At 34.8% G+C, this 12,955-nt stretch overlaps 1 protein-coding gene across 9 annotated transcripts in view; it reads left to right on the top strand.

The window, feature by feature from the left end:
* The window catches only part of Itsn1 (intersectin 1), a 217,902-nt gene that overhangs the window by 108,192 nt on the left and 96,755 nt on the right, over positions 1-12,955 (top strand). For all 9 annotated transcript variants that reach the window (XR_009226226.1, XM_058577266.1, XM_058577268.1 and 6 more), the window contains 2 exons: positions 1,598-1,685; positions 2,119-2,258. Coding sequence is in view for 8 of the 9 variants with exons in the window: in XM_058577266.1 (XP_058433249.1) it covers positions 1,598-1,685; positions 2,119-2,258 (228 nt within the window). In the remaining variant the exon portion in view is untranslated. The remainder of the gene's footprint in view (positions 1-1,597; positions 1,686-2,118; positions 2,259-12,955) is intronic.

Below are 12,955 nucleotides of genomic sequence, written 5' to 3' on the forward strand. Positions count from 1 at the left end.
AGAAACTTTGGGATTGGGAAATAGGAAGGAGAATAAAAGGGAAAACTCAGTTGGTTTTGCTTTTTTTGAGAAAATGACTGGTTTATATATTCTGTTCTATGAAGTTTTCGTGTGTGTGTGTGTGTGTGTGTGTGTTGGGGGTTATTTATAGAAAAGGAGGCTTCTAAATCCTCTGTTGAGCTGATATCTTTGCCATATGGGCCAATAGTATATGAAGGTTTTTTTCCACATAGGCTAGTCTGTACCTAAAGGTGGATGTTCCAAAAGAGAGGTTCTTGGCCTCTGATGATTTTTTGAGACATGGTCTTTCTGTTTCTCAGGGAAGTCTTAAACTCATGTGCTGGATCTGAAAAACAATCTTTTAAATATTTATTTTTAGTTTTAGGTGGACACAATATCTTTATTTTATTTTTACTTGGTGCTGAGAATTGAATCCAGTGCCTCATGCATGCTAGGCGAGCACGCTAGCACTTGAGCCACATCCCCAGCTCTGAACATTTTTAATTATGGCACTTTTATATTTTCAAGCCAAAAGTCAATACTTAGAGTTCACTTTTTTATAAAGGTAAAAATAAAAGTCAAATATTCCCTATATATCTGTTGTATTGTTTCATGTTGTGTTGTTTTTGATATTGGGGATTGAACCCAGGGACACAGTACTGCTAAGCTACATTCCCACGTTTGTTTGTTTGTTTGTTTGTTTTTTCCCCATTTTTGAGACAGGGTTTCACTTGGTTGCTGAGGCTAGCCTCAAACTTGGGATCCTCCTGCCTCAGCCTCCTAGTTTTTGGGATCACAGGTGTAGCCATGGTGCCTCTTATATCTGAAAAGCCTACCATTTTACTGAAGTGTGTAGAAACTATAGAGGATACTTACAACTGAACTTAAGCAAATACTGTGCTTGGTAACCCCACAAAAAAAATTCCAAATAGCATTTGTACAGTATGGTTTTAGTTTTTTTCATTGTGTCAGTTAAAATAAAGGTGGTTCAAGACTTTTATGTACCTGTTTAAAGTTCCATTCTTTGTGACAGAAAAACATGCACATTTGAAGCAGTTAAGATTCTAGTGGTTAAAAATCTGTTTTGTTCCCAACTTCAGGTATATCATAAACCTAAATTCTGCCCTATTAAGTATTAAAGCTCAGATTATAATAACAGAGTAATTCCTACCAAATTAGTTTACAAGCAATTGGGCCACTGTATTTATACTTGATCTCCGTGCAATTGAGAGATCCTCACTTCTGTTTTCTGTGTGCACAGTGTTTTTGAAGTGCTATCTTTAAAAGCTTATAAATGTCCAGTGAGACAACAAGAATGTAAGCAATACCAAGGAAGCTATAACTGTCTTAACTTTATTTTAGTGAAAAAAACACTTGGCAAACAGTTTATTCCTTGGCAAGAAAGCAAGAGTCACCCTGACTAGCAGTTAAATGTGGTTCACCATAAGGACTTGGGAAGAGCTGACTAACCTCTCTGCTATTCAAGCCATTCAGGAGTATCTCTGAGGGTCAAGAAAACTGACTTAGGCACTAATTCTGCGTGTGGACATCAGAGTGTTCCCTGTCATTCACCGTTGTTTTTCTCCTCCTCCCCTAGGAATCTCAGCAAATGCTTGGAAGACTTATTCCAGAAAAACAGATACTTAACGACCAATTAAAACAAGTTCAGCAGAATAGTTTGCACAGTAGGTATTTTATTTATTTATTTTAATAATTTTTAGTTGTGGATGTACCTTTAGTTTTTAAAATTTATGTATATTTATATCGAGGCCAGTGCCTCACACATGTTAGGCAGGAGCTCTGCCACTGAGCTGCAACCCCAGCCCCAGAATTTTAAAGTTGGCTTTTTCCCTCCCTCTCCTTTAATTCCTTTCTCTCTCCTTCTCCCTCCTTTTCTCCCTCTTTCGTTTTAAATATGCTGGGGATTAAACCTAGGGCCTCACCTCATGCGTGCCAAGCACAGCTCTATGGGCTCTACTGCCGAGCTGCACCCCAGCCACAACCTTTTTCTTTTTTACAGACAGCAAGAATTTTCTCAAGTGACATGAAAATGTTAAAAAACATTTCCCTCACTGCCAATTAAAGTTTTTCCTGTCTCTCACTGTTTCTCTAAAATAGGAGATTCACTTCTTACACTCAAAAGAGCCTTAGAAGCAAAAGAACTAGCTCGGCAGCAGCTACGAGACCAACTGGATGAGGTGGAGAAAGAAACTAGGTCAAAACTGCAGGAGATTGATATTTTCAATAACCAGCTGAAGGTAACTGTTCTCTGTGTGCCTACATGTATGTCTTACCCTTTCATTTTCCTAACTGTCCAGCTGATTAGTTGATGTGGAATCCCAGGCAGAAAAATGTATTGAACTGGCGTTTCAACCTTGGTGAAAGCCTTCACATTTATGGATGAGCATTATACCATCTAAATTGCATTTTTCTTCCTTGAGATATAAAAATGAATTTGGCATTTATAAATTCTGGATCAGTGAGTGGCCCCAGCATTATGTCTGTTTTCAACCTGAATTGTTTTGTATACATTTTCATCTTTTTGCCTGTTCATAGCCATATCAAGTGGAATTTCAGAAACCAGGCCCTCAAGCTTCCTCTTTCTTGTGTTCTTTGCATACTGCTCAGAGGGATTGTTTTTCCTCTTAAAACTGAGAATTTTTCTGCCACTTCTTGCCTTTAAGATTGTGCTTAAATAAGTAGTCATTTTGTTCCCTCACATTCTAAATTTTTATTGTTTAGTGCACTAATTGCTTTTCTTTTGTGGCAGAAGTGGTGTATGTTTTTGTCACATTTGCACAGGAAAACTTAGAAAAATGCCTGAGCTCTGAGGGAACATAAAATAGTAAAGATCACAGGTTCTTTCTGATTGCTTTCAGTTTAACCTCACAACTTTATCATCCTAAGAATGTTAACTCTTACAAGAAATCCAGAATGGAAACAGCTAATTTTCTCTTCTTCTTTTTTTTTTTCTTTTTCTTTAGTATTTTTAGTTGTAGATGAACATAATACCTTTATTTTGTTTATTTATTTTTATGTGGTTCTAGGGATTGAACCCAGGGCCTCACACATGCTAGGCAAGCACTCTATCACTGAGCTACAATCCCAGCCCCACTTTCTTTTCTTTCTTTTTTTTTTTTTTTTTTTGGTGCCTTGGATTGAACCCAGGGTTGCTTAGCCACTGAGCCACATCCTCAGCCCTTTTTGTTTTTTATTTTGAGACAGTCTAGCTAAGTTGCTTAGGGCCTCACTAAATTATTGCTGAGGGGGGCTTTGAACTTGCAATCTTCCTGGGTCAGCCCCCAGGAAGCTTGTCCAACAAGCTCATCTCTTTTAAATAATTACTATATGTTATTTTAAATTTAAGTAAGCTATTAGAGTTTTTAACTGCTATGTTCTTTTAGAAATTGGATGTGATACCTTTTTTTTTCTTTCAAAATATTTGTTTTTCTTTTCTAACTTAAAATTCTTTATAAACTTGTTTCTGGCCATTTTAGCTTTTGAAACTAGGAAGTAAAATTCCTATTCTTTATTTCTAAACCAAAAAAATTAAAAATTAAAAAAATTATAAAGCATATTTGAGATTTTTAGTTTACGTCTGGATTGAAAGATTAGACCAGATTGTCTAGACATCTAAATTTGAGGTGTTTGTGCTGTTTTTTGGAGCATTAGGTAATGAACTTTGCTCAGTTGTTCAATTCCCAGAATGTACTGTTCATAGAAACAGCACAATTTTTTTTTAGGAAAAATATTTAGCCAACCTAGTATTTTTCTTCACTTTGCTTTTATGCTTATGTTGTGGCGGTGTATGTATTATCTGTATTTTATATTTGTATGTATGTGATTTAAGTGTGGCATATAAGTATTGAAAGTGCAGCTGTAAGTTCTCCATCTCTAAGTACAATCAACATCCTCACATATGGGTTCTAGGGATTGAACCCAGGGCCTCACACATGCTAGGCAAGCACTCTATCACTGAGCTACAATCCCAGCCCTACTTTCTTTCTTTCTTTCTTTTTTTTGGTGCCTTGGATTGAACCCAGGGGTGCTTAGCCACTGAGCCACGTCCTCAGTTGCAATTTTATACTGTTTTTTAATAATCTCTTGGAATACAATCTGTGAAGTAGTCAGCTATCTTTTGAACTCATTAATTAAGATTTTTGCCTTAATATAGATTTCTTTTAGTTTAATGATTAAGTTAATTTTCTATTTAAATTTAATCTAGTGAGTAAAAAAGTCACAAGCCAATATAACTATATTGTTTTGCCATTAACACTCATTTAGAAAACTTACTGAATGTAATATGTTGTCTTATGGTTATTATTTTTAGAATTCCTCTGAAACTAAAACAGAAGCAATTAAATCAAATAATCAAAAGATTTATAATTTGATTGTGACCACTCAGAGACTGAGTTAACATTTAGTTTATCAGGGGTCTTCTTGCCTACTTTTCTTTGTTATAATCACACTGGAAAATGTGAAGCATTTTTTCTGACCTTAGAGCATGTATTCATTAGCAACTATAATTTTTATATGATGAGATAGAGCAGGAAGAGCTAGTAGCCTGACTTCTGGGATTTGTTGGATATCTCTCTTGATATAGCAGTCCTTACAGAGCACTAAATGATGCAGAACTTTATTTCTGCCTTGCCCAGAGAGAAGTTAATTTCCTGCAGCTAGCCTGATGGTGTAGATCTGCTGTATTTTAAATCTTTTTTTCCTAAAAGGAAACCAGCTAGAGAGTATAGAAAAGAAATTGGCTCTTGGCAGTTGTATTTCATATTCATAAATAATGTTCACATGGAAGAAGAAAATGTAATTCATTTGATGCAGGTTAGTACAAAGCATTTTAATTAGTTGACCAAGACACTAAACCTACTTGAAATTGTTGGCTTCACAATTGAGGAACCAATACTCCCCTCCCCAATACACACACACACACACACACACACACACACACATACACAACTGCTTTCATGCACAAAATCATGTCCAGCTTCTTAGGTATAAAATTATATGGGGAACATTTGTACCCTTATTTATCCCTCATTCTGAAGTATAAGACAGATTGAGAAGTATGTTTAGTATTTAGTTTCTCTAACGAAAGTTTATGAAACTAAGTATATTTTATTATTCTGCCATATATATATATGATCTGATTTAGTCCTTTCCTCCAGAATGTCTAGTTCACACTCATTTTTTTGTTTGAGGATTTCTTCCATTTTCTTCAATTCAGGAAGCATTATACTTCCACCTTCCCTATAGAAGATCTGATAAGCAAGGATAGAAATTCTCAAGTCTTTATTTAAAAAGGAAATGTTGGGGCTGGGGTTGTGGCTCAGTGTTAGAACGCTCACCTAGCACGTGCGAGGCCCTGGGTTCGATCCTCAGCACAACACAAATAAATAAATAGAATAAAGGTATTGTGTCCAACTACTATCGAAAAATAAATATTAAAAAAAAAGTAAAAAAATAAAAATAAAAAGGAAATGTTTACTGTTGGAGTCAGATTAACAGTTCTTTGTTTCATATAGGAACCAATAGTGAAAATATGAAGCATACTTAGTCCACTGTTGTGATTTACTAGAGATTCACCATATGATCTCAAATTTTGGGCCCTTTTGTTTCTCTCTGATCTTTTAAATATGCATCTAACTTATCACCATAAATCAAGAAATACTGAGGAAGGAAACAAGAATCTTACCATAGCGAATCAACTTGGCTTTTTATTTTTTAAATAAGTCTGAAAAGTGGGGGGGAATGGAAGAGGAGAATAAATTATAGCACCCAAGATACTGAAACTCTTGTGCTAGAAATTCCTCAATTAGCATCTTTTGTATATTTGCTATCTCTGATATGCACTATATATTTTAGCTTTTTGGTGATCATCTAAAATACCAAGCCAGAAATAATTCATTTTGTTAGTGCATGAACTAGTACTAGCATGAATTAGTACTTCCTAAAGTAGTTTTAATTCAGTGGATCAAGTTTTTTTACCATAAATTTCTGCTTTTAAATGTATTCTGCTGTGTGAAGTGCCACATGCCTATGATCCTAGTGGCTCAGGAGGCTGAGGCAGGAGGATTTTGAGTTCAAAGCCAGCCTCAGCAGCTTAGCAAGGGCCTAAGCAAGTTAGTGAGACCCTGTCTCACAATAAAAAGGGCTGTGTTGTGGCTCAGTGGTTAAGCATCCCTGGGTTCAATCCCCAGTACCTACCCCCCAAATGTATTCTGTTTGCAACAAATATTCTGTGTTAAGAAATCAGTTATCTCAAATTTGTGTTCCAGAAACCTATTTAAAATTGTCGCTGGGAGTGGTGGTACATGCCTGTAATCCCAGCAGTTGGGGAGGATAAGGCAGGAGGATCAAAGCCAGCCTCAGCAACGGTGAGGCACTAAGCAACTCAGTTAGACCCTGTCTCTAAATAAAACATAAAAAATAGGGTTGGGGGTGTGGCTTAGGAGTTAAGTGCCCCTGAATTCAATCCCTAGTACCCAAAAACAAACAAACAAAAATTCTACAAACTGAATATATGGTTCTGACTTTATTCACAGTGACTTTGTTTAAAAAAAAAAACTATAACTCATAAAGAGTTTAATCCCCAGTACTCCAAGGGGAGAGGGAATTGTTGATTATTTATGACTTTCTCTTTATACCTCAGTTTATAGGAAAATAAAAGCTTGATTTCTTTTGGAGAAGCTATATGTCTAAAATGCATGTAATAAACTTTCTTATAATTGTTTTTTCTTATTTATGGTGCTTTCCTAGAGGTATAAAATCATGGTTCTAACAAGTGTCAAATCACACTACCCATAGGGGCTTTTTAGCTTTTGTCTTCACATTGCCTTTGCAAGCTATAGTAGTTACTGTGGCAGTGATGAATTTACAGTAATGATGAAAATCATTACTGTAAATCCTAGTGTTCCATGTCTTAATACTGTAAGAATAATACCAAGCAGCAGCATAAAGTATATCTTACAGTTTGCAAGTCTCCACTGTGTGCCTTTTAAGAGAATCTAACACCCACAGAGGCAAGGTTTTGTGTTTCATGTTGAAAGTTGAGTCCTTGTTGGTCCTTGTCTAGTCACTGTGTACTGGACAAGTCCCAATGTGAATGGCCATTTACACTGGCGCGTTTCTTTCTTCCAGTCAGTGGCAATGGAGGAGGCAATGTGGCAGTGCCTGGCAGTTCTCCTGGGCTGCGTCATCCACTTAGACTTCTTTCTAAAGGTCTCCATGCCCTACTCAGGCAATGCACATCTTTCTCAGACTAAGAATGATGAACCATCTCCAGCTCTGTGCTTCAGTTTCCCCTCCACAGATGAGTGCCCAGTGTCTAAGATAGCATTTACTATGAAGTACTAAGCTTTCTTTGTAACAGTTAATAATAATTAATAATTATTAACCATGGAGTATGATTGAATCTTTCCTCTTGATAAGTTGTGTTTGTGATGGTGTAAGCTCTGAATACCAGCTGGACAAGGTACTGTATACTGTAGTCTTGTCTTTATAACAAGCATTCGAGATTGTTTCATTTGCAACTACAAAATTTTGAAAGAGCATTCAGTTACTGTTTGTGTCTTTGTGTGTTTTTCCATGATGTGGGAGACAGTATTATGGACAGTGTATTATTCCAGAAAGACATAGTATTTTATTTCTTAGTGAAATTTGAGTTTTTAGGACTAATTAAGAATCAGATTTTTTAATACACTTAGGAAATCCTGGCTTCTTAAGTTAGACACGGGGGCTGTTAGAACTATAAATTCTATTCATAGTGATACCGGTTCTATACCAGTTTAAAAAAAAAAAAATGATACCGGTACTGAAAATTGTTCCTAAGAACTAAAGAGATGAAATGAGAACACCAGTTATGCTAAATGAGGTTGTTTGCTTAACTAAGACTTTCTGCTCTTGGTTTAGACACTTGCTTTCATGACAGGCCCATTCATTCTGAAGGCAGTGAAAGGGAAAATGTTTAGCAACCAAGGGAGAAAAAAAAAGAGCTGGAGAAAGAACTGAAAAACAGAATGAGAAGTCAGGGGTTGGGGAAGCATGTGAAGAGAAACAGTGATGGAAAGGAAAAGATCCAGGAAGAGGAGAAGGAGAGACAGGAAGAGAAATAACAGCATTGCTCTCCTGTAATTGGTAGAATAATGTTTGGCTGTTCTATGGTTTGCTATTTTTGTTTAAGATAACATTTTATTTTTGCCTATATGTTTCTTCTGAAAAGACTTCTGAATAGAAGTAGTAAAATCCTCTCATTACTTGTTATTATGGGAACTTTATACAGATTCCTCAAATATAATCAAATAACAGAAAATTCCCCAGCTTCAAAATAGTTAACAGATGTTGTATATTAGATTCTGTGCTTACTGGTAGACTGGGTAGTTGGTTGCTTGATTTGAGTTTTTTAGTTAGAGGTTTTTTGTTTTTGTTTTTGTTTTTTTCTTCTTAAGGTAGTAAAACAAAAAAAATGTGTAGTAAAAGATTATCTGGGAAGGGAAGAAAAGCAGACTCAATTATTAGAAAAGATATTTTCTTCTGTTTTCTTTCATTCTCCTGTTTACCCATACCCCTCAACAACTTTATCCTTCAGAATGATATGCAATTAAAATAATAGGATACTACTTTGTGAATATAACAAACATTGGTGGGAAATTCAAATTTTTCAGGAAAACTGAAGTCACTTTTTCTTTTGGGTAATTGAAGTTATTTACCAGGCCTTCTGGGAGGTTCCTGATGCCTTTTCCTATTGCTCTTCCCTCCCTTTCTCCCCAACACACACTCCTTTCTCAGCCTCTTAGAGCATTTCAGATACATTGACTGCCAATTAGAGTCATGGGGACACATTATTTAGTGAAAGGTTGACTTCAGATTTAAAAGTAGCATTTTGAATATACTTTTAAACATTAGTTTAGCCTTTCTCAGAATTTAAATTGCCAATCAATATATCTTTTTATTTACACTTCTTTTAATATTTTAAAAATAGATAAACTTGATAATTTTATGAAAACTGGTGGGGCACAGTGGTACACACCCAGAATCCTAGTGACTCAGGAGGCTAAGGCTGGAGGATTCAAGTTCTGTTCAGCGTCAGCAACTTAGTGACACCCTGTCTCAATTTTTTTAAAAAAAATGAAAGGACTTGGAATATAACTCAGTGAAAAAGCAATCCCCATCACCAAAAATAAAAAATTGTAATAAATGGAATGTTCATTTCCTTGATTTGGAGTATAGTTTCTATGTTCTGGAATTGTTGTTATTTTTTTTTTTTTTCAGATTTTTCCATACCAGTCCAGTTCTATCTTCATTGATTTTGCTAGTTGCCTTTCTTTTGTAGTTTTTTTATTTAATTTCTTCTTATTATTAATTATTTTGGTACCAGGGATTGAATTCAGAGATGCTTAACCACTGAGCCATATCTCAGCTCTTTTTTATTTTAAGACAGGGTCTCGCTAAGTTGCTGAGGCTGGCTTTGAACTTGTGATCCTCCTGCCTCAGCCTCCTGAGCCACTGGGATTATAGGTGTGCAAAACATACTGGAAAAAAATTAGTGTCTTTTAAAACTCAGAAGGCCTTTTTAAAATTCTGATATTGTGTGCTACATATTATTCCTGGGTTAGAAATAATTATTGTTTATATAAATGCCCTTCTACTTTTAACTTTGTTACAGATATTAGATTACAGAAAAAAAAAAACACATACCTGGAATTTCTGATGCTGGTACTTATAAGATCGATTAAATTTAAAAAAATAATTTTAAGTATAATATAAATAATTAATCAGAGTATATTTGTTTTTGTCTCTCATTTCTAAGAGAAAACCTGAGTTAAAGGCCCAAAGCAAAATAATCCTTACAAAAAGTTAGACATTCGAATTAGTAAATCAGTTTCCATTAACTGCTAGCCTTCATAGGCCCATATTGCTAGTTAATTGTTTTCTCCTTATTGGCATTTATACAAAGTAGTGTTTATGAAAAGAAATCCCATACATGTTATTCAGGTGGGTATTTTATACTTCAAGTAATATCATTTCATATAATACATCTGTTTTTTACTGTCTCAGAGCAAATAAAGGAGAAACAAACATTCACAGTTAATTAAGTCAAGTGATTTTGTGCCCTTTGGCATAGTAATAGAAGAGCCATCTACAGTGAACTTGAAAGTGAGCCATATTTCTCAGTGGAAAAATAGTTGAGTCTTCTTGGGTATTCAATTTGTCAAACATATTGCTTTTTAAACACTTTGGCTATGCTCCATAGGATGTCCAAAAGATGTGTTATGGTTCAGATATCTTAGCTCTTTAAGGAAATAAGAGCTTTTCACTCTTTAGGGAAGAAAATTAAAAGCAAGTTGATTTTTATTTTATCTTAACTAATAGAAGACAAAATCTTGATTTGCCAAATTTTTATTGTAGTTTATAATCCATTTTTGATTGGAGAGCCTTTGAGAACCAAATAAAAGCTACGAGCCTCCTTTAACCAGAAAAATGCCCACATACCCCAAATTTGGCAAGTTGTTTTTAAAATAGGGCCAAAGCTTTTTCATGGATTTTGGTTAAGAAATTCAAATCTATAGTTTTAAAAATCTGTTCATGTTATTGGTGATAAAAATCTTATTATTTTAAGCTGGGCATAGTTAGTACATGCTTCTAGTCTCAGATATTCAGGAGGTTCAGGCCCTGCCTGGACAACATAGCAAGACCCTATCTCATAATATTTTTTTTTAAAACTTACTATTATAACTTATATATACCATATATTATATAATTTTTCCCTTTTTGCCATGTTTGTAACATGTAGCTTACTCTTGTTGAGTGCTTGTTTAATGATCTCTTATTTATTAAGAAAGCAATTATACTTAATTGGGAGACAATGTTCAATTATTACCCATTATAACTAATGTAAACAAACGTATCATACCCCTGAGTAGACCTTACTAAGGAAAAATCAATAAAGTTGTATGCTTATAGCAATAACCAACCATATTTGTGTGATTGTAGAGGGATTGGCTTTAGAAAAACTAATTTAATTTTCTTAAGAGCCATGAAGGAAATGCTGATTTTTTAAATTCTTAGTCGTTTCTTTGTTTCGTTTTGCCTTTATTGTAGTAGAGACATAATTGTGACAAAGTATATGGGCATTTAATAGAATTTGCAGGATCACTGTAATCAGGTTCCCACTAGGAGAAGTTATTATATTTAGTGTGTTAGAATTTTTCTTATTTACTTCTCCCAATAATAAATTCACCAATTTCCTACATAATTAAGCAATTTAATGACACCAGACTTGTTTCTCACCTTGAAATATTTTTCCCTGAAAAAAATTTAAAAAGTGCCTTTAAATAATAATTGTAATTGGACTTCAGTCTCTTTAACAGTATTGAAAAATAGTGGGAGAATAATGCAGCCATCTGCCACCCTGTGTGAAAGGACTCAGTGTTCCAAACGGGCTTTGTTATGGCCAAGGAACGAAAGCCATTCACTAGTTTTTAGTACATGTTTGGCATTTATAGATTACCTTCTCAGAAGTTCAACTTTCTGAAAAACCTTATCATCGTAAAATTATAAATGTTTTCCCCATGTTGGTTTGTACCATCTAACTCCCAAGTCCAAAGATAAAGAAGACCCAGAATGCTTGCCAGTCCTGCTATAAGATCACCTCCATTGCCTTAAAATCGATTGTGTATCCCAGCAATGTTTAACTTGGATGAAGAAAATAATTGAAAATCTTCTCAGTCTTCAAATCTGGATTTTAAGCTGCCAGAGCCTTCTGTTACCTTCTTTGACATCTGTTATTTTATGGCTCCCACAAGTTCCATTTCCTTGGAGGTACTTGAAGCAGCAACTTATTTAGGTAGTTCCAAAGATAGGTTCAACCTGTGCTATAGTGCTGAACCTATTTATGCTCAGAAATAAATACATTTTAAATTTTTTCTTCCTTCATATATTTGATACATTTAAAAATAATTGTTGGGCTGGGATTGTGGCTCAGTGGTAGAGTGCTCGCTTAGCACAGGCGGGACCCGGGTTCGATTCTCTGCACCACATAAAAATAAAGGCATTGTGTTATGTCCATCTACAAAAAAAGACTCTCTCTCTCTCTCTCTCTCTCTCTCAACAAAATTAAAAAAAATAATTGTTTTTTAAACTGTCTCATTGGCATAATTTCTTCTGTAGATTCTTTAAATTCACTTCTTGTTACTTTTTCATTTTGTAGCACTTCCTAACAGATTACTGGCTTTATTTCCATCTGTCTTGACTGTATCTGGAAATTAATTTACCAATCCACATCCAGTCACTAGAGCTCAGTATAGGAAGGAAATGTGTAGTGTGATTCTTAGGAAAAGTGAAACATCTTCATTTGTGCCCATGACTACCTGGCACATGTTCCGGTTGTGCTGTACCTAGGTTCCGGTTGTGCTGTACCTCTTACTAAATATCTTTAATATCACTGCTATTAATACATTTCTCCTGAATAAATAACTTTTTAAAAATATGTAAAGATTCTTGAACAGTAAACTAAACTTGTATTCCTCTCTATCATTTCTTGTCTTTTGTATTTGATTTCAGCTCATGTTTATTTTGTTCATTGCTTTTTGTCTTATTCCTGCAGTAAGAATAACATCCTAATTAAAGAGACACTGATGTAAATTAAGAGTACATTTTCATGTGATGAATACTGTCTGAGAATACAACCGTTCCTGGAACTAAAATAAACCCTAAAGATCATCTACTCTGTGATTCAGCTGCTGGCCCATGTCAGGGGCCTGGTATTAGGACCCAGATGTCTTGGTTCTCAAGACCTTGTAGTTACAGGGCTGGTTTTTTTTTTTTTTTTTTTAACAATAAATTATTTTAGGATCTATGTATGAATTCTATGTTATTAAGGATGAAATTTCAAATAGGAATAATTGGATCTTTCTGTGACTTATGCTTCCTTATGAAGGGTCTTTGC

This window comes from Marmota monax, unplaced genomic scaffold (genome assembly GCF_021218885.2).
Source record: "Marmota monax isolate L192 unplaced genomic scaffold, Marmota_monax_Labrador192_F-V1.1 WCK01_AAM20220418_F8-fsc00125, whole genome shotgun sequence".
In the NCBI taxonomy this organism is placed as follows: domain Eukaryota; kingdom Metazoa; phylum Chordata; class Mammalia; order Rodentia; family Sciuridae; genus Marmota; species Marmota monax.